Source organism: Epinephelus fuscoguttatus, linkage group LG3 (assembly GCF_011397635.1).
Source record: "Epinephelus fuscoguttatus linkage group LG3, E.fuscoguttatus.final_Chr_v1".
NCBI lineage: Eukaryota > Metazoa > Chordata > Actinopteri > Perciformes > Serranidae > Epinephelus > Epinephelus fuscoguttatus.
In genome coordinates, this window is record NC_064754.1 from 9,473,043 (window position 1) to 9,495,635 (window position 22,593).

General features: G+C 39.4%; 1 protein-coding gene across 2 annotated transcripts; it reads right to left on the minus strand.

The window, feature by feature from the left end:
• Positions 1-1,330: 1,330 nt before the first annotated feature.
• On the minus strand, positions 1,331-17,719 carry LOC125885956 (protein GPR108-like). 2 transcript variants are annotated; one of them, XM_049571827.1, is made up of 18 exons: positions 17,112-17,717; positions 16,251-16,370; positions 12,949-12,999; positions 12,636-12,727; positions 12,470-12,540; positions 12,048-12,268; positions 11,900-11,968; positions 11,705-11,806; positions 11,494-11,627; positions 9,423-9,498; positions 9,201-9,274; positions 8,996-9,113; positions 8,781-8,911; positions 8,183-8,226; positions 5,996-6,045; positions 5,415-5,498; positions 3,220-3,341; positions 1,331-2,518 (listed from the first exon to the last, which is right to left on the minus strand). In XM_049571827.1, the coding sequence occupies exons 1-18, from the start codon at positions 17,205-17,207 to the stop codon at positions 2,431-2,433; spliced, it is 1,743 nt and encodes a 580-aa protein (XP_049427784.1). In that variant the 5' UTR covers positions 17,208-17,717; the 3' UTR covers positions 1,331-2,430. The 2 variants fall into 2 exon arrangements, with proteins under 2 accessions (XP_049427784.1, XP_049427785.1); XM_049571828.1 differs by lacking the exons at positions 1,331-2,518; positions 3,220-3,341; positions 5,415-5,498; positions 5,996-6,045 and adding an exon at positions 6,573-6,716 and having other exon boundaries at positions 17,112-17,719.
• Between the last annotated feature and the right edge of the window lie 4,874 nt (positions 17,720-22,593).

A 22,593-nucleotide genomic window follows, 5' to 3' on the forward strand; every position in this document is an offset into this window, starting at 1 on the left:
AGATCACTGCACAAACACTGATTTTCTTTTTAACACGAAACTGCTTCATTCAGTGTTTTAGACCTTAGGCTCTCAGTAAAAACCACCTGAACTTCAAGGTCATATTTTGTAAGAGAAAAAGGTGAGCACACATTGGCAGGTGTTGGGCCAGCCAATCTATGATGTGCCAAAGCACAGGCGACACTTACTTGTAACATGAAACTGCCCTATTCAGTGGTTTAACTGGTTTAAATCGGTTTGTGTTGGAAAGGAAGAGACATCTGAGGATGATCCAGCTCCTGATTTGAATTCTCACTGGGAGAAGTTTCAGCTGGTTGCAATCTGCAGTACTCACTGCTAGACACCACAAAGCGTCTTTTAGTTTTTACTTCTAGTTGAGGCTTCTAATCCTCACTTTGAGGGGAAAAAAAGCATTGCGGAGTATTGTTCCTGTGGGAACAGTGAGGAGGACTAAATTCACAAACCTGCCATTTTTAAATATCCCATGGAGAGAGACTCACTGCAGCCTGTTCTGTTTGTGCTGGATGGAGCAGCGAGTGACAATAACCCCGACCACATTTAAGAGTACTGTTTGTGGTGGAAACTCTAGGGTCTAGGTACCATGTCTGAAGGGTTACTGTTGGTTCCAAAGGTACCATACTGACAGCATTTGGTGGAAATGGGGCTTTTGACTGCCCTTCTTTTATACATGCCCCGTCTTTATAGAAATGGATTATTAATTCGTTAATGACAACTTTAAAAAAGTGCTTCAAAACATAGACGTAACAGCTTCATTTGAGACCTTTCCAGAACACAAGCTTTATTGTGAAAATTCACACAGACATCAAACTGTCCTCTGTAACAAGCACAAAACCTTCTCTGCTCAACTCGTGTACTAACTGTTACCCCCTGTGCTCGTACCAGGAGACAAATTAACAGTCTGTAAACACAGTGTAGCTCCTTCATACCTGTACAGGAGTGTCTGTGGTTAAATCTCAGTAGTCTGTCCTTAATTCCTCGCATGTACTCCTTCCCTCCTTCTATTACAGGAATCAACCCATCCCATTTAAAATGAACCATCTGAATCACTGTCTATAAAGCCTCTATGCAGTTCTTACGACGTGTTATGTGTCTCCTTTTATATCAACAGTCTCTGTAAATTATTTACAAATGGCCATCTAACCTGCCCGGCTGCACACGTTTTTCTCATCTTTCACCAATAAGTCATCAATAATTAATAAAATAAGCTTCACATCAAGAGCAAGAAGGTAAAACCAAAAGCAGACAAATTCAAATATGATCCGTTAGGTCACCTCTCTGCCTAGATTGGCACAGTGTGGCCAAATGAGGGAAAAAAAAAAAAAAAAAAAAACAACAACAAAAACTCAAGGCCGTCGTTGAACGTAATCGGGGCCACTGCTCTGGTTATCTGAGAGACTGATTCATCAACCTCTTTATTCATTAAGAGCTTCACATGTCACCATCTAGGGCTGATTTCACAGAGATGTGAGTTGACCTCAACCACTAAAGCACTAAATTACAGCAGCAGTCCATGTGACGGACTGGGAGGAACTCTTACCTCTCCAACATAAACAATAATACTGAAATATAACATTTCAATATGCAATAAGTAAATATATTGAAATATACAACCTCTTCCATATATTTCAATATATAAATCAATCCTATGGGAAAAAGTAACATAACTTGTACTGCATGGTGATGAAGTTGTATAAGGAGTGATGGGAACATTACTGACCCCTGAATAGTGGGAATAAGAAATAACGTGTTCAGATTGTTGCCTAAATTTTAAATATATACTGATTAGCCTTTTTACCTGAGCAAGGGCCACTGTCTCCAAAGGGAAGAAAACGGTTGTGTCCAAATCTTGTGTTGTCTCACATTCACACATACGTGTACTCACATCACCCACAAAAAGGTACAACTAAGAGGCTCGCAGAAGTACCGTATTAAATAGCCAATATAAACGCACCCAAAAGCAAGTCTTTCTCTAAAATGATAATTATCTTTGGAGAGAGAGAGAGAGAGAGAGAGAGAGACAGACAGAGAGAGAGAGAGAGAGAGAGAGAGAGAGACAGACAGAGAGAGAGAGAGAGAGAGAGAGAGAGAGAAGTGAAAACTAAAGAACATCAGAGCTCCTTTCCGTGTCTCCACCCATCATCCATGTGGCAAAAACTCGTCTCCATCTGAAACCCTTCAGAGTTTCTGGGTGGAGTGTTCCGAGGAATTGGAGAGTGTCCAACAAAGTTAGTCTTTAATTTTTTTTTTGCATAGCCAGACAGTGGACACGACCACTGCAACCACTCTACGAGTCTCAAAAGGAAAGCTGTCACTGGGGGTGGGGAGCCTTGGTCCGTGTGCACCCCTTTGTACCAGCTGGCATGGGGAGGTTTAGTGGATCCTCCGACCCCCAAAGATGCAGCTTCCTGCTCACAAGGTGGACTCTTTCTGGCGCTCGCGTCCGTTACACGTCTTCTTGACTTTGGAAATTCCCTCCAGTGCACCTGACTCAGTCACACTGCAAACAGAGAGAAACACAGAGGAGCAACAGCACTTCAGTTAGAGAGCCTTTTAACTTTCATCAAACTTTGTTCCTGATTGATGTAAACTAAAAAAAAGCCAGCTTTATTCTCATGGGCAAATTCAAACAAGGGCTGCGTGGCTTTAGTGGCCGCTAAATCTGTACACAAAGTCATTCTCAAAGCACCTTTACGGGGTGAAAATGCACCTCTACTCAAATGAGCTTCATTGCAAAAACGGTCCGAAACACAAAGATCAGCATAAACAGTCACATGCAGCTATGGTGAATTTATTAGCACCTTCAGAAAGCTGGTGGTAACTAAAGTGTCATCACCACCTTCTTTTAGTCTATAGTTGCGCTTTTAAATGCACCAACTTCTTTGACAGACTGGAATATTAAATTCCAAATTCAGTTTCTTGCTGTTATGTTTGAATTCTTTGCCTGATTTTTTTTTTAGGAATGCTTCTGCATTGTCAGTGGTCAGGACCCAGTACCTATGGTGCCTATGCTACTAGAGAAAAATCAGTATGGTCCAGTTCTCAAACTTTTGCCATCACCTTGGTACCTAAGTATTTGTTCTTGTGACATCCCTAACCACGACACAGCCTATACTGACAATGTGTAAGACATGTAGTGCCATGAGCCTGCTAATAAAGTGAGAAAAAACTGAGCAAAATCAGTGTAGGGTGCTTGCTTACACTTCATCCGCCTCTACATCCTCCTCGTCCTGGGGAAGCTGGAGGTAGGGGTTGTTGGATGCTGGTCTGAACTTGTAGCCCGTCAACACGAAGAAGATCAGAGTAGACACCTCCACCAGAAACTGAAGAAACATGAGAGTGTGTGTGCTCAAAGTTGACCTGCAGCTCAACAGTTGCTTCTAGCTAACAGCCTCTAGCTCTGTCAAGATAAACAAATTTCTTCCCAACCATGCAAACAAGCTTCATATTACTGGCATCGGACCAGCCAAACAACAATATCTAAGTCCATGTGCTGTTATTCATTCTTAAAGTCAATGTACAATGATTCAATCAGTACAACATTCTCTCCTTCCAGTAATGCTAATACCCTCCCTCTGGTGTTCTTGTCTATTTGCTGAATAATAAATGGCACTGAGTATGTGTTTGCAAACATCCTACTGGCATACAGTACAGGCCAAAAGTTTGGACACACCTTCTCATTCAATGCGTTTTCTTTATTTTCATGACTATTTACATTGTAGATTCTCACTGAAGGCATCAAAACTATGAATGAACACATGTGGAGTTATGTACTTAACAAAAAAAGGTGAAATAACTGAAAACATGTTTTATATTCTAGTTTCTTCAAAATAGCCACCCTTTGCTCTGATTACTGCTTTGCACACTCTTGGCATTCTCTCCATGAGCTTCAAGAGGTAGTCACCTGAAATGGTTTCCACTTCACAGGTGTGCCTTATCAGGGTTAATTAGTGGAATTTCTTGCTTTATCAAGGGGGTTGGGACCATCAGTTGTGTTGTGCAGAAGTCCGGTTAATACACAGCCGACAGCCCTATTGGACAACTGTTAAAATTCATATTATGGCAAGAACCAATCAGCTAACTAAAGAAAAACGAGTGGCCATCATTACTTTAAGAAATGAAGGTCAGTCAGTCCGGAAAATTGCAAAAACTTTAAATGTTTCCCCAAGTGGAGTCACAAAAACCATCAAGCGCTACAACGAAACTGGCACACATGAGGACCGACCCAGGAAAGGAAGACCAAGAGTCACCTCTGCTTCTGAGGATAAGTTCATCCGAGTCACCAGCCTCAGAAATCGCAAGTTAACAGCAGCTCAGATCAGAGACCAGATGAATGCCACACAGAGTTCTAGCAGCAGATCCATCTCTAGAACAGCTGTTAAGTGGAGACTGCGCGAATCAGGCCTTCATGGTCAAATAGCTGCTAGGAAACCACTGCTAAGGAGAGGCAACAAGCAGAAGAGATTTGTTTGGGCCAAGAAACACAAGGAATGGACATTAGACCAGTGGAAATCTGTGCTTTGGTCTGACGAGTCCAAATTTGAGATCTTTGGTTCCAACCGCCGTGTCTTTGTGAGACGCAGAAAAGGTGAACGGATGGATTCCACATGCCTGGTTCCCACTGTGAAGCATGGAGGAGGAGGTGTGATGGTGTGGGGGTGTTTTGCTGGTGACACTGTTGGGGATTTATTCAAAATTGAAGGCACACTGAACCAGCATGGCTACCACAGCATTCTGCAGCGACATGCCATCCCATCCGGTTTGCGTTTAGTTGGACCATCATTTATTTTTCAACAGGACAATGACTCCAAACACACCTCCAGGCTGTGTAAGGGCTATTTGACCAAGAAGGAGAGTGATGGAGTGCTGCGGCAGATGACCTGGCCTCCACAGTCACCAGACCTGAACCCAATCGAGATGGTTTGGGGTGAGCTGGACCGCAGAGTGAAGGTAAAGGGGCCAACAAGTGCTAAACACCTCTGGGAACTCCTTCAAGACTGTTGGAAAACCATTTCAGGTGACTACCTCTTGAAGCTCATGGAGGGAATGCCAAGAGTGTGCAAAGCAGTAATCAGAGAAACTAGAATATAAAACATGTTTTCAGTTATTTCACCTTTTTTTGTTAAGTACATAACTCCACATGTGTTCATTCATAGTTTTGATGCCTTCAGTGAGAATCTACAATGTAAATAGTCATGAAAATAAAGAAAACGCATTGAATGAGAAGGTGTGTCCAAACTTTTGGCCTGTACTGTACATCCAAGTAAAACCTCCAGCCAATTATGCCTAGTCATCGCTGAGTCAGTGTAAGATAAAAGATTCCTCTGACCTTTTACAAACAAGTGCTCATTAAAGTAATAAAGTCAAATTGCTATTCAACATCGTTGTCACCTTACCTCGTAGCACCACTGCCACTGGAAAGGCATAGTGACCTTGAGCAGGATAGCTATGATCCTTGTGAAGTAGATATAACACACAATCTAAAAAGATGAACACAGAATTACAAAAAATGACATTAAGATGACAGCTGGGTGGTTAAACTAACACAGTTTTTATCTAAACTGAATCTTTTACTCAAGGTTAGTAAAACTTGTCTTGTGACAAAGAACAATGGTGCACATTGTCCAATTGGTCAAACAGTATGTGGGGTTGTTTGTAAAGCAGTTGTGGCTCTGCAGCAGTGACTCTGCTGAATGAGAATCCTGGTGCGGCCCTGCCAAACACTGTGACTCAGTATAATTCATTGTAGAGCTGAAGGATGATGCTAAACATCAGATAATAAACATGTCCGATGAAAAAATATTCAAGCATCATCAGCAACATCAACAACTTGCAAGCTTATCAAGCTATCAGTACTGTGCTTGGAAATTTCAATTTCACTGACAATCTAATAACGGTCAGCTCTTGTGGACAGATGGAAAGATGGATGGATGAGGATGAAAGAGCAGAAATACTGCTGAGCTGAATGCCTTCTTACCATAACGTAATAATGCCGGAAGAGCTTGAGCTTCTCCAAATTCATTGCAGCTGAAACAGACAAGGACACAATTTAATTAAAAACAGAACAAAAACACAAAAGTCTCAGTGTTAGGCAGGAATGCGTTAGTTATATCACTTTTGCCTGTAATTATTAGGGTAACAAATTACTAGTAGAATTTCAGTTATAATATCACACTTAAAGAGAACAAAAGGACACGCACATCCTAGAAAAGACTTAGCCTATGTGCTGGACCACAAAGAGGCATCAATGTAGAACAAGTTGAGTCCCCACACTAGATACAGCTCCAAAGATTTAATGTGAATATAACCACATATGACGTTTCGGGCACAGGCCCTTCATCAGACATGAAACTGGTACAGATCAGGTGATCCCTGACATTGATTTAAGCAGGTGTGTCTATTTACCAGTTTCATATGTGATGAAGGGCCTGTGCCCGAAACGTCATATGTGGTGATATTCACATTAAATCTTTGGAGCTGTATCTAGTGTGCGGACTCAACTTTTTCTCTATAATATTACACTTACACAAAACCTTTACTCTTGTTGCCCTACTGATTTGAGATAATAACAATTGAGCACATCCCTGGGTTCATTTTCGTAATCGTCGCATATGCAAGTCACAAAGCAGCAAGCTAGCTTGGAAGACGGAAACTCTTACATTCAGCAGCTGGTAATACTCCCATGACTTTGACATTTTCTGGAGGAAAGATGAAGAACATTGTTGTTCCAGGTAGCGGTACTAAGACTCTTTCCACTGTGAAAAACACAACCTTAAACCTCCTGAAACACCTACTCTAACTGCCAGCAAAACAACGTGAAGCTCATGGAAATACACCCACCAAAGGTGAGCCCTCTGCAGCCAAGGAAAATGGCTGTAGTCCTACGCTAACTAAAAAAACAAACCTGGATTTTAATCATGAAAACAAGGCTACTAGCAACAAAGAACTAATGGAGCTTGTGGCTGAATATGTGGTGGATTAAATGTTTCCTCTCTCCACGACTGACGCGCCGTCTCTCAGACAGTTCCTTGAGAAAACACAAGGGGTGTAACACGTATGCATACTGAACCCTTCCATACTGGGCGTTTGGTTCGGAACGCATTTCAAACCGAACAATAAGCTGAACTATTCTACTACATTTGGAAATATACAGCTTAAACTATGTTTAACAAAACGTTCTCATTGCCACTACGCTCAACAAGGCAGCCCACACGGAGCGGGCGACATGCTGTCTGCCCCTCTCACCTCCAAACCAAAACATTCTGCTCCAGAGCCGCTGTGTGGCTATTGCCTCTAGTTTAGCAGGCTAACACTATCACAGCGCACACACCTTCAGAATTGAGCAGTAACTGCTGGCGGATGTAACTGTTGGATGCAACAACCTTGCAGCCAACACACAGTAGGCAATATAAACGACAGATACTACGTCCTCTAACATCGGCAGTACCATACTTTTTATATAGTAGGGAGGGGGTTATGTTCAGGATGGCTCTACTGCGTAAACGAACATGCTTTTAAGCTTGCCCAAAAAACACAGAAATGGACGCAGAAATGGTGAGAAAAAGTTTACTAGTCAAACTCCACCAGTCAGTACTACACAATTCTCAAGTATAATGTGTTCAGAGAGAAATCACTGATTATGCTTTACCAGACTTGCACGAGCCCATTTCAGTCAGACCCTAATTCCTGCTGTGTTGAAAAAAACACAACACTCCCAAAAGCCTAAATTATGTTAGTTTTTATACATTCAAATTTTTTAAAATTAAGGACATTCCTCTGGCATTTCTACATGCTGTATTGAAAACATGCCAAACCGTGACACCACTGTATCGTATCCAAGCAAACTGGGAATTTTGTGAACCATCACACCCCTGGAAAATACCGGTCACAGGCAAACAAAGATTTCCAGGTAAGAAATTATTTGCAAGCTATCTAGCCTTAGCTGCACTTAGAGGAGACTGCCTTGACATTCACACAAAGGTGCACATGCAATGTCTGAATTTTGAGTAGAAAAGATAATGGAAAAGTAATATAACATGCACTGTAACAAACTACTGTTGTCGGGGTGTAGTAAGAAAAAGTAATAATATTATTTTTTAAAGGTTTACGAGTAATGAGTAATACAGCCCAACACGTTTGGGCTGTAACTGATCAGAATTCTCACCTTTGCCGTCGGTGCTAGAAGCCTCCTGTAGGTGACGGATGGACCTACAAAGACAGGTATGTTTGAAAACAACAAATACATCTGCACACAGCCTGAACATGTTATTTAACATTATGGGTTAACTCGGCTCATGTAACACTTATTAGATGAATTTTTCATGATAAAAAAATCAATCAGTGTTTCTGTAATTGTAAACTTGAGATTCTGGACTACAAACTGAAAATGTACGTTGTTTTAATTGCTATTCATGATGTAGGTCGGCTGAGAAGAAAGGAACTTACATCATGGCTTGACTTAGCTCTGACTGGCTGGTGGGGGCCGCTCATCCAGCCCACCACCATCACGCCTGCTTTTGAACATTATCTCCTGGTAACCTTGCCTCTTTCCTGCTGCTGTCAGTTACTTAAATTGACTCATATTTCTACAACATGCAGGGCCCAGTTTAACCACTAGATCCTCTTATCATAACTAGCTTCTGTGGAAACAGCCAACTGCGTATGCATCATTCCCAAAACTAGTCTTAATTCAATTTCTCAATGGATTTTTTAAAATGGAAAATGTAACTGATACAAATTAGTCAGACCGCACACACACTTACCAGACAACAGGGAAAAGGATGGCTCCGCAGCAGATGAGGTCGACCAGGAAGAGAATCTCCTTCCACAGATAATATTCACTGGAGCCTTCCTCCGTAGACTCGATGATGATGTAGGCGACATTAGCCAGGACCTGAAGAATGACGAGGGAGTGGGTCACCAAAATATATTCACTGAATGTTGACAATCACACACTGTTTCTCGTGCACACACACACCTGCAGAGGGATGACAATCATGAAGATCTTCTTTTCCTTGTCAGACAGGATGTATTTCACAAAAGCCCAGCCAGTGCCGATCAGTGCCAGTGTGATGAACAGCAGCGCCCCCTTGAGCCTGGAATGTACATCAATATAAACTGTAAGAATTAAACACAAAATAGAATCTTGAATAACTTTAATAATCTGGAGAAATAGTACTTACAGGTGTGTGATGTAATACATGACAGCCCAGCCTTCAATGGGATGCCCCTCAGTGTTGATGAAGTGGTAATTGATCTGAGAGAGAGAGACAAAGAATCCAGGTGTGTTGTGAGCACAGTGAGCAGTGCAGACAGAACAGACAGACATAGCAATAAAAGCCAAACACAAACATGAGATACTACAGTGGTGAGAACAGTCTGCTCTGTGATGCTGGCGTACTTACACTATGGAAAACCAATGATGTGGACTTGGTAAAGGCCAGTGCCGCCATCAGCCAGTGGATCTTAAACACGCTGTACCTGTAAAAAAGCACATAGGGGCAGAGGTTAAAATATTTTATATAGTAGTACATCGGTACCACTACACAGTGATCATTCACACGGCTCAAGTTTCGGCATGTTCCTTTGTTTTGGGGTACAAGTACTTTGGTTTAGTTTATGTACAGAAAATACAGGGGATAAAAAAATTAAAAGTTAAACCATTGTGCAGGACAGGTTAGACACCAAAAATGGCCCATGAAGATACCTCCTTTATTAAATAACAACAATCATACATAAAAAGAAAGGGGTAAAAACTAAGATTGCATAATCGAATAAAAGTTCCAGACTAAGAAGCAGGGGTGTGCCACATCATTTCGTTCACGATAATACCAGTATATTTTTTATTATCATATGAAAAATTCATATCATGATACTCCCGATATTTCGGGCTGTTGACATATGGCAGCATACCTGGCAACAACAAGCATGGCTGAAAGCGATATTATTACCGATCCATAGTGGTTCCAAAAAGAGGAGAAGCTCCAGTAGTGTTGAATAAACTGTGGCATCGTTAGGCTAGGCGTCTCTAATGTTTTATGAACAGCCCCGGACTTCTCAGACTCTTTAAGCGAGTTACCGCGAGTTACCCTCTCTGCAGAGGGAACTCATTCAACCTACATATATGTGAATGTGCCATAGTTGTGGTATCATAACAGCCTGTCACAGGTTACAGCGTGATGATTAGAGGAGAAATGGCAGAGCATAAAGGTTCAGGTGAAAAAAAAAAAACCCCAACTCAGCCATTTAGGATTTTACTAAAAAAAGAAATCACCTGCTGATGAATAGTTCATCAAAATAAAATCTACCACAAATTACACATTCAAACAGCTCCCAATGTCACTCTGAGTTACAGTTGTTGTTCACAAACTAAAGAAATGAGAGATTATTTTGTTTACTTTTTAATGAATATTTAAAGCAAACTGTAAAACTATATCACTGATTTTGTTGCAATTCTATTTTCTTAAATGAATAATAAAATAATAAGATTTATATTTTTTTTTCTAATTTGTCAAATCATCAAAGTATTGTTATCACAAAAATACCCTGAAATATTGTGATGTTATTTTAGGGCCATATCACCCACCCCTACTAAGAAGCATTACAAAATTGTTAAAGATGCACAATTTACAGCAACAACAAAACACAAACAAATTACATTAACCAATGAAGTGTTAAGATGTTTTCTCAATAATGATAATGTACATGATGATTGTAGAGATGGAAGCAGGTTGTTCCAAAGAGATGGTCCTCTGTATTTTAGAATTATTTAGTATAATTATTATGAGAATGAGATTATACTGCAAGAATTATGTGAGAATTTGTAAATGGATGTTTTGATATAGTTTTGCTGTTGTTAAATGTTCCCCTGTTACTTTAATTCATCAGTAGTTTTTTCAATTTCTGGATTCTTTGTTAACCAAAGGCATGTGAGAAAAACATTCTTACAGAATTTAATGTAACATGGGGTAAGTAATTGATACACAAGTGGTGATTTGGGGGTGAAGTATTACTTGAAGTGTCCATCTAGTGTCTTCATCAGGTCAATTTTTTTTTATTTGTCTGATACTTTGGTTTATGACCAAAAACCTATAAAACTAATGACATTCTCATCACATTCGGTGCCAATAAGCAAATACTGGCATGTTAACAAGATAATAAAATGATAATCAGTATACCCACTATATCTGGGAGTCCGTGTCGTCATTGTGAGCATGTTAGTATACTGCTGTTAGCATTCAGCTCAAAGCAACACTGAGCCTCAGCACAGCTTCACTGAGCCACTGTGGCTGCAGACTCTTAGTGTAGTTACAATGCTGGTGTTGTAACAGCTTAACAGGATATTAACATTACCCAGCAAACAGCCCTCAAGACTCTACAAAGTGATGTGGCATCTTTAAATAACGGAAACTGATGCAAGATTCTGTTACACAATATTGTAAGCTTTCATGTCAGTGTGCCTGCATGCATGTGTACCTGTGCTTCATGAGTGTGTACACCCAGATCATGGCAGCGGTGAAGAAGACTCCGGCCATACCGATGTAAAGGCGAGACAAAGGAATTTCTGCTGCAGACAGGTAGCCGCCTGGATTCTCCTCTATCACTTCCACCTGCAGGGGATACACTCAGGTTAAACACATGTACACACCTGAGCATGCACGTATGATCACAAACACACTTGACTTACGGCAAATGAGTAGGGTAGCTTGATTCCATGCACCCTGTTCTGACAGTAGTGGAACTTGAGGCTGTACAGACCCTCTGCCAGCATCCCCACCACCATGTGGAACTGTGGAAGAGGGACGGAAAAAATGTCACACGACAGTAAACAACATCAAACACTATTCACATCACGATTAATAGTTAAGAAAGATGTGCTTACTTTGAATTTGTATGAACCTGTGTCCTTATCTTTGTCCAGAGCTAGAGTAAACTGGGTGTTCTTCCCCAGCTAGAAGCAAACACAGATTAGAAACTGATGTTTAAGAATATATCACAGAAACAGAAAAAGGCACACAAACACATTTTACCTGGAATTCCTTTTCATCCTTTTCAGTAGCTTCTACTGAAGGCTTTGGCTTTGCTTCTGTCTTAACTTCGTCCTTCGGAACCGCAGATTTATCTTCCGTTTCAACAGCCTTCTTGTCAGCCTTCTTGTCTGTCTGATCTGCATTGTTTTCTCCATTTGTTGTCGGTTTATCCCCAGGTTTAACAGCAGTATTAGCAGGAGCTTGCCTGGCTTTCCTTTGGCCTATAGGAAACACATAGAGGTACAAGACACACAATGCTACCCGTCACATTCTTTGGTGGTACAATTGAGCTATTTTCAAATTCTCACAGGATATTTCAAAGTTAAGTCAGTTTAAAATGATTCATTCTGGTGCTTAAATATGAAAGAGAAGCAAAACGCTGAATAATTTTGTGAGAGATGTAAAGTGTGAGCGGCACTGACCTTTAGGCAATTCACCCTTTGGCTTTGCTTGCAAGATGTTGTCTTGATCACCCATAGCTCTCACGTTGACACTACACAAACACACATTACATAGTCACCCTTCACGTTAGGCTGTCAGGACACAGTAATACAGACTTTGTGAACACTGGTGCTGAGACATGCACACCTGAGGGTGCTGATATCGATGAGAAAAAGGACGAGAGGCTCGTTGTTGGTCAGCTTTGTGAGAGTCAGTGGGCATGTCTCGGTCTCTTCCGCCTCCAGGAACAAAAAGAAAAGTCAAATAATCAAATCTGAACCACCAACTGCACATTTCACGACTAAGCCTGCCCTTGAAATACCAATAATTTTAAGCATCAGTATCTTACATTAGTTGAATTCATAACATAGGACAGCACTCTAGCATGACTACTTAAAGCAAGTCTGGAAATAACCATGTGCAATATTCTACAGAAATGTTTATGACTGGATGTACTCACAGTGTAGGACAAGACTCCATTCACACGTGACCTTGAGAGGCTGAAACCAACCTAAAGAGAGTGTTATAAATATGGTCATTCAGTGGGTCAAAAGCACATGATGTCCAGTATATAGTATTTCACCGTGTCATCATTCAGCACTTCATATCTTATAACTCTGGCTCCATTTAAAGGAACAGTTTGGATTTTCTGAAGTGGTGTTTTATGCAATACTTATCCATAGTTAGTGTATTACATTAAGTTGATGTCAGCCAGCATGCCTCCAGTTTGGAGAAACAGGCTGGAGTCTGACACAGAAGCAAAGCCACGTAGTGCTTTGGATTAGGGGCCGGCAATAAAGCATGTTTCAGCCACCTTAAAAAAAATTATATCATCAACAGTTTAGGTTTTTGCTATACTGAGAGGATTTTCACTGCTGCTTTGACGAGGACGATGTCAACATCTTTAGTTCTCCATCTATGCCCAACCAGACTCCATGGAGAAAAACAGTAATTTTAGCTCACTGAACATTAGAGCTGCTGGTCTACCCCTGCCTTGATCATTTAGTCTGTTGGTGTTATTGTGTGACTTTGGTGAATCCAAACTAACCCTTTAAAACGCCAAAGTCACACAATAACACAGACAAAACAACAGTTCGAGGCAGCAGTAGACCAGCAGCTCCTGTGTTCAGCAATGTTAAATCACAGTTTTTCTGAATGGAGTCTGGCTTTGAAAAGAGCAATATACCAGCTTCAATTTTGTATCACATATCACTGTCTGATGGTGAGGTAAAGCAGTGACAATACTCTCAATACAGCATACACTTAAACTGATACTGACTTTTTAGGGTGGGAATTTATTTTTGGTGGCTAAAAAATGTCTTGTAGCTGACCCCCGTCCACAGCAGGACATAGCTTAGCTTTCATGTCAGACTCTTGCCTGCTTCCCCAAACTAGGGGAGTGCCAGCTGACATCTACTATGTAATATACTGTCTATGGATAAGTACCCCATACAACTCCACTGAAGAAGATCTGAACTATCCCTTTAAGAGCTCCTAATGTTTTCCGGCAACATCCAATGGCCAAAGTAAAATAAGCAGTCAAAACACTACGGGTGAAAGCAGTCAGCCCATAAGCAAGAATGCAAATTAGTTCACTGCTCTGTGATTCTTGTGTCGAGTTGGCCTGATGTTTCACTGCTGCTGAAAACAATCACTCTACTAAACTGACTGCCCACAGTGCACTTTGAATACTCAAGGCAGAAACTGTCTTAATCTAAAATGGATGTTATATCACTTTTTCAACTTAAAAACAGCACAGCTAAGTGATAATTGATATGTGCCTTTTGACGTTAACATTTGATGAATAACAGCAATGTTCATAAAGGGAAGGGCTGGACGATACATATTTTCATCTGATCTTTTATTTGTCTTGGGCATTCACATTACTGATGACTGTTTATCAAAAAATTTCATTGTCTAAATATTGTGTGAAAGCACCAATACTCAGCCCTACAATATTGTTGTAATATTAATAGAGATTAAATATCCAGATATTTGATTTTCTCCATAGCAGCCTGCCCTAATAAAGGGTATAAAGTATAACAAACAAGGATGTCAATCCAAGGAGCTCTTTATCTTATCTCAACAACCTATTATCACTGTCCTAAAAAAAAAGATTTGTCTGAAATATTAATTTTAAATCAACTTAACTGCTGAAAATTAACCAAATTATTCTTATCAAATACTCCTTAATATTCTTCAAAAAAAGCAATGTTGCTACATGACAGTGTTCTACGACTTTGTCAACCATTCAGTTCCCTCCATTCACACCTCACTCCCCCATGTTTGGAGAAACAATCCATAATTTTGATGTGATAATGAGTCTGAACATTGATGAGTCTCAAGAAATGCCCTGCATATCAAACTGCAGACTATTTTACTGTCACATTTTATTACTTCTTGGTGACAACTTGTTAAGAGATTTATTTTCCTTGCGCAGTTAGCAACATTGCCTGACAACATTAGCAGTGTTTTAAATTGATTGGGCAGTTGTCTTTATCCTTCTGCCAACCATCAACTCAATCTATTAAGTATTTAGGAAACAGGGCTCAACAATTGAAGATTGCCCGAATGCCCCGGGGTGAGTAACATGCCATGTCAGGCTGGTAAATCTAGCAAAACACTTGTCTGATCGGGCAAGTGATAAAAAAGGAATTAAACACATTATTTTATTTGGAGCTACTGATGGAAATAGCTAATTAATAAGCCATCTCGCTTCATCTCACTTTTATTGTTGAGTTTCAGCAAGACTGAGAGCAAGGCGGATAAAACAGGGCTGTTTTTAAAAGGCACGTAAGGTTTCCAAAAAATGTGATTAGAGTGCCACAACAAGAACCATCTCACTTGCATTGCAGTTAATAAATAAGACAATTGGTAAAGGGGCATGTACAAATTGATTGGGCAAGCAGATTCCTGATCCACCTTCCTGCCTAGTCATAAAAAAAAAAAAAAAAAGACATCCACATTGAACCTTGAGTAAATATTTGGAGCATGTTACACCTTTGACAGTGGACAGTAAAATAGTAACAGGATTTACTGCACCAGGATGATGAATGTGGGATGGACTCAAAAGCATGCGTGGTCTTGGTAATATATAATATGTATTATAACTTAAATACAAACTGCAAACATTTGGATATATGTCAAACATAATCCAAGCACACTTTATACACTATCATATTCACCTACCTCCTGTATATAAAGCAACCTGTAACATATATCATTCTATACACTTCTATATATCTATATATGTGCGTAGCAGTCAGTGTTTATGGTAGTCACGTGGTTATGTTACCTAGTTCAGCTATGCTGTCAGTGTTTTTAGCTGTATGGCTATTCTGTGTATGTGCATCGAAAGCAACAAAAAAACTGATTCAAATTATTGCATGTGCACATACTCGGCCAATAGAGCTGGTTCTGATTCTGAAGAGAGAAAAATGTCACATTGAGTGAAAGTGTGGCTTTTTGATGTGTATTTGAACAAAAGGAAGCTCTACGGCACTCAGCATATGATCAATTCATCATTGGTTTGTGTGTTTGCACAGGATTCATCATAAGATAATCAGAGAATAACACCAGCTGTGTCTTTTATGACAAATATAAATGCATCTCAGCTTGCATTTCTTCCTTTTCATTTATTCAGTAAAAAACGTTATGAAAAAATGATTGCACCTGTTGAAAAGTTCAAGTAGGCCACGTAAAACAAACACTCACACACACACACACACACACACACACACGTAAAAAACAAACAGCTCTTACAGGGTAGAGGCTGTAGTTCACCAGCTGCTCTGGGAGGCGCAGAGAAAGCAGGTTGACATCCAGAGTCCCATTGGCATAGAAACCAAAGTTGTTGAGATCGACGGCAAAGCGGGTTTCATTCTGGGAGGGAGGACAAATAAAGTGTCAGAGATGAGCTGTTGTAGAGGGGATAATTTTGGGAAAGGCGAGGCAAGGCAGCTGTATTTGTATAGCACAGTCTGTACACCAAAGCAATTCAAAGTGTTTTACAGAGCAATAACATATAAAACATTATAAAGGATAGATTTGCAATAAAAGAATTAAGAGATAAGATATAAATGGTAAGGTAAATTTGATGACTTTATATGTTGCTGGTAGCTTACCCTGTAACCTATTACATTATATTATATATTATACATATGTATAAGTGGGATTATTATCTATTAATAATCTAAGCCTGTAAATTATCTTGTCAGATAAATGTAATGGTGTAAAAACTACAATATTTACTTGCAAAATGTAGTGGCATTGTAGTATAAAGTAACAGAAAAACGAAGTACTCGAGTGAAGTACAAGTACCCTAAAGCTGTACTTAAGAGCAGTACTTGAGTAACGTTAAATGTAACGACACTAACTTCACATTCCACCACTGCTGGGAGATGAGCTCATATGCCCGTCATCATCTTCATAAGTCACATTTTTAATACTTTACGTAATTACCAAGCGTTTACACTTTCACAACAACACGACACCACATTTGACTCACCGTCTGTCAGGGCTAATTAAAGCGTACTAGCTAGCTACTAAAACGCCGTCGGGAGGACAACTGGCGTAGCTACTAGCTAGCTAGCATGGCTCCATTTTGCGAGATAGGCACCTTACCTTTAAAGTGAGCTTGTGTATCCTCGCTTTGCACCCAGCCAGCAGCAGTACGAGTAAATATCCAGCCACAACACAACCTCTATGCGCCACAGCCATCGTCAACTTGCTAACGGTAACCAGCTGCTAACGTTAGCAAGCGACAATCTTGCCAGATGGCTAAACGGTAAGCTAGCTATCAGTCCCAACAGTTTACGCGGCGAATTACAGCGATGTTAATCCTTAAATACAGTGTAACGGCTCCTTAACTGGGTCGTTAATGGTCAAATCCGAACCATTAATGTTATGTTTTCTGGTTCTTTTGTGCTTTCATCGCGGTAACAGTAACAGCTAGCCTGTTGGTCTCGCTTCCTGGTGTTGAATCAAGGAACAAAACATTACGCAAGGTAAGGACAAGTTCGTCAGCCGTCGAAGGCTGTCACGCGGAACACAGCCGTTAGTACGATTCAAAGGGTGATACCGTGTAGACAAATATACTAAAGAAGGATAAATATAATTCATGAAAGCTCTCTACACGAACTACACATTATCTCGTGTTATTTAGCTGTCAAAAATCGCTTTGTTCCACTTCGCTGTCACGGATCTGACTACACCTTCAGCTAGTTGTCCTAGATTTGGTCATGTCCGGTGAACGGCTGGAAGTGTCACGTGACGATCCTCCACGTCGGATGTCTCCGGGTCGAGACAAGTGTCGCATTACCGCCCCTACTGGAGTTAAAATGGTTAACACCCAACTCTGAAATCTATCCATAAATAAATAAATATATAAATAATAATATATAAATATTTCTGAATAAATAAATAAATAAATAAATAAATAATAATAATAATAATAATAACCCATTTTTTTCTTGGATCTGGTCTCCATGACTTCCATCTTCGTGACTCCCCCCCACACTGACCACACTCAGGTTCTTTTCCACAGTTCATGCCAGTGCACATCTCATATCTACACTGACCACATATCCCCATAAGATGTCTACACACCAACAAGCTGTGTCCAAAATTTCCAATAGTGGCTGAAAATAGCTGAAAATACTTTGTCGGGCAGGATTATTGAGTCAAAATGCAACATAACAGATAATATTGCAAACCTTTCTCTGTCACTCATCTTGAACACTGCTTGATATGGAATCATGGGAGTGCCATGAAAAAGAACAAATCTGTAAAAGTATAAGAAAATAAATGTGGAAATATAAAAAGGAATTAAAGCAAAAGCAACATGCAGCAATTAACATGACACTTCACTTTGGTGCCCCCTTTGGGCTGGGCTCAAAATGCTTTGATAGGCCTACTCCTCAACATGTAATAGTCAAAATAAAAGCACCAAGCTAATAAAAATGTGGTGAAACTTTTTAATTTAAAGAATATAATTTACAAGAAAAGCCCCAAGCCATTAAGTTAACCTTTTTCTTTTATTGTAAATCGATGGTGCGCCAGAATTTAAAGTTTTACTTTGGTGAACACTTTCACTTTGGTGAATTTGGTGAATTCCAGATCCGCTCTCTAGACCAGAACCAGAATCCAGACAAAATTCAGAGTGAATGGAAACCAGGCTCTTCCCCGTACGTGAAGAGCCTGGTGACGCGAGGTTAACATGTAATGAAGATATCTAAGAAATTTATGATGATTCGACAAAACCAAAATAAGGCCAATTTGATGCGAAGCCACGCCCTTTGCAAACATTTCTTATTAATGATGGCGGCCATGTTTTTTGACCAATCTTACTCATTTACAGTACAAATGTGTGTCTAAGTGAGTCCCGCGAGGCAGTGTCCCAAATTTGATGTTGAATCAAACTAAAACAGTCTATTCATTGTATTGTTTTTCACATTATACAAATAAGTAAAAATATCCATCATGGTGGACTGTCATCATGCAAGAGGCTTTTTTGTAGAGCACATTGAGCTGGATATGTGTGCCACATTTCAAGTCACTGGCGCTGACAATGTGAGGGGCGTGGCCTTCCCAAAATCACGTTTTTGGGCGTTAATTACAGTGCCATCATGTGGCAGATTCGGGTCCTATTTCTCAGGTAACATTTGCATTTCCAGTTACTAGGCCAAGTTTCAAATATAAAAAGGAATTCATGCAAATACAACATGCAGCAATTAATATGACACTTCACATCTTGGTTGGCCCCAGAACATTTGCTCTAAACTTGGTGAAATCCTGTACCACGGGTTTAGAGGAACACATTTGTGGTGTTTTTAGTGCCCCCTTTGGGTTGGGCTCAAAATGCTTTGATAGGCCTTCTCTCCAACATGCAATGAAGCTATCTCCAGAGATTTATGATGATTAGACAAATCGTGAATAAGTTATGACCAATTTAATGCAAAGCTGCCCTTTTAGCAAACATTTTTCAACATGCTGTTGACCAGCCTTACTCATTTATAGGCTACAAATGTGTGTCTAAGTTAGTCCTGCAAAGCAGTGTCCCAAATTTGTTGTTGAATCAAATTAAAAAGGTCTATTCATTATCGTGTTCATTAGTAAAAATATCCATAATGGCAGACTTTTATGGTCAAAGAGGCTTTTTTTAGGAACTAGGGAAGGGAGTTGGAAACTAGCAATAGCTATAATCTCTGTATGCGGAACATCAGTCAATGTCAACTTGTTTGTAATGAGTGGAAGTGGTACTATGTCAATCTGTATTATCCCTATCAAATAAACTAAATAATAATAAAATAAATTTTGTAGAGCACACTGACAATGTGAGGGGCGTGGCCTTTCCAAAATCACGTTTTGGGGCGTTAATTACAGCGCCACCGTGTGGCAGATTGGAGTCATATTTCTCGGGAAACATTTCCAAATTATTTCCAGTTACCAGACAATAAAAAACTAAAGTAATGGTCAGAGTTGTCACATTGAAATTTAAGATGTGTTGATGGATTCATGTTGTCACCTTATGCACTGAGCAACATAACAAGTAAACATTCCACCTTAAAGTTGCCAATAGTTGGCGCAGTAAATCATTTTTCTCAGACTGTAGCTGCTTTATAAATATATAAATAAATAAAAATATAAAGACATAAATTTGAAAATAAAAACGGTTAAACGTATTCTTATATATATCTTATTATTTGTCTTTATTCTTTTATTTATTCAGATCATTCGTTTTTATGACACTTCCTATGATTCCACGATATAAATCACAGTTAAAAAACAAACAAGGCTAGTTATATTCTATAAGGATATAAAATATAACAACACTATAACTGATTATTACAGTCCAGTGACTTTTCAGCAATGTCTCATTAATGTCCCAGAGTGATGGAAACACTGAGATTAGCCAAGAAACAACATCTCCTTATATTCATTGAATATAAACTCAGGTGCATTATTATCATTTCTGAAGAAGCCTATGCAGACAGGGTTTGTGACAGTCCCACGGCAGGTGTCTGTATTGTACCTGTGCCACACACTGAGCCCAGTAGAGGGCAGCAAACACCACACAGTGATGCAGGCAGCGTTGTTTCAGACCTGAATGAGACCAGTGACACTTGTACTGAGCGGTAGGTAACTGATGTTACTCTGTTAATGTTACCAGCTGCTGTAAGTTACTCACTCTGGTTTAATGTCTGTGTTTATATTCAGAGCTGTAACACAGTGAGTTAATTGGGCCTGTGACTGAGTTTCCTCTGTTCTTATCTCTCAGTTTCAGCAGCTCACACACAGTTAGGCCTACAAGCAGCATATCTCCTGCCGTCAGTGCTGTCTGCAGCTCTGTCTGCAGCTCTGTCTGCAGCTGCAGCTCTGTCTGCTGTGAAGTTATTCCAGTACAAAAAAATCATTGTAAGGAAGACTCATCTGTCTGATGATTGCTTACTGATCAACACCCAGGAGCAAACGTTATTTCGGTCACCTAATAAAACAGTCCTTTGTTTTTAAATCAAAAGACAACAAGGCTTCTAAATGTAGGCTTTATTTTTTATTAGTCTAATGAACCCACGATTGAATCATTTTATATTACACTGATGTTAAGTTGATCTTCTTATCTCGGTATCTTTTATTTAGGCCATGCAAAGGCATGGGTTGTGTTTTGTCATTGAGAGGGGACGGACACATATAACACAGAGGGTCTGGGGTTTCTCTATAAGGACATTCTCAGCATCAGACACTTGATTTTCTGCATTCTGGTTCATTTTAATGCACCAATTTGTGCCTTTTCTGCATCAGTGCACATGTTGAGGGGGATCTGTCCCCTGCTGCCCCCCCCCTCACAGATCTACACCCATGCACTTGTCTTAACATTTGCATTGTGCACAAAAAATATAGTTGATTAAAATAAATTCACTTAGTAGCCTACAGACAGGAAAATCCTGTTAACAGCTCTTCTCATAGATCCCTTATAATCCCTTTAATATAAAAAATTAAATATATAAATAGATATAGATATATAGATATATATAATGTATAATGCAAAAAACACTGTAAAACACTAATAATAAAACATATAGCTTTAATCTCAAAAATTAAACACATTTAATAAAAAAATGCAAAATACCCACTAAAACACTGTAAGAATAAAAAAATAAAAAATGAATCTAGATAATCTAACTCTAAAACATAAAAACAAACATGATAAAAAACAAAATGTAAAATAAATAAATATAAAAGGGTTAGGTTTATATCTATCTATCTATCTATCTATCTATCTATCTATCTATCTATCTATCTATCTATCTATATATGTATGTATATGTATGTATGTATGTATGTATGTATCTTTCTCATAGATCCCTTATAGAAGGCTTTAATCTGAAAACCTAAATAAATTTCACAATAAAATAAAAAAAATGCCAAAAAAAAACCCACGCACTAAAAACACCCTGAAAACAAATAGTAAAAATTAGTAAAAAACAAAACAAAACAAAACAAAAATTAAATACATAAAAATTAAAATTACATATATATATATAAATTTTATATACATACACACACACACACACACACACACACACACACATATATATATATATATGTATGTATGTATGTATGTGTGTGTATATGTATAGGGAAACAGTATAAACAGCTTTCTCACAGATCCCTAATAGAAAGCTTTAATCTCAAAAATGTATTTAATGCAATAAAAACACTCCATCTCACCTTAATGTAAAATTACAGCGGTTTACTGTGAACATTTACATAATCACTTAATATTCATATCAGCCTGGGAATGAACTCTAATTAATATGAATGGAGCAGTAAAGCAGAGTTTATCCTCCATCACATCCCTCCTTCACAAGGCTCTGTGCTCCATGCGCTCTCTCCTGCTCCTTCACTTCCTTGGATAACTCCTCTCTCTCTCTCGCTCTCTCTCTCTCTCTCTCTCTCTCTCTCTCTCTCTCTTAGCCCAGCCCCCTTGATCCCCTCTGTCCATTGGTGTCTTCAGGGTCTCTGTCTCCCCCTCCACCCTCCCTCCTTCCATAGGTAGTCCATAATGAGTGTCCATTGGTTTTTATTACGGCTTGTCCCCCTCCCA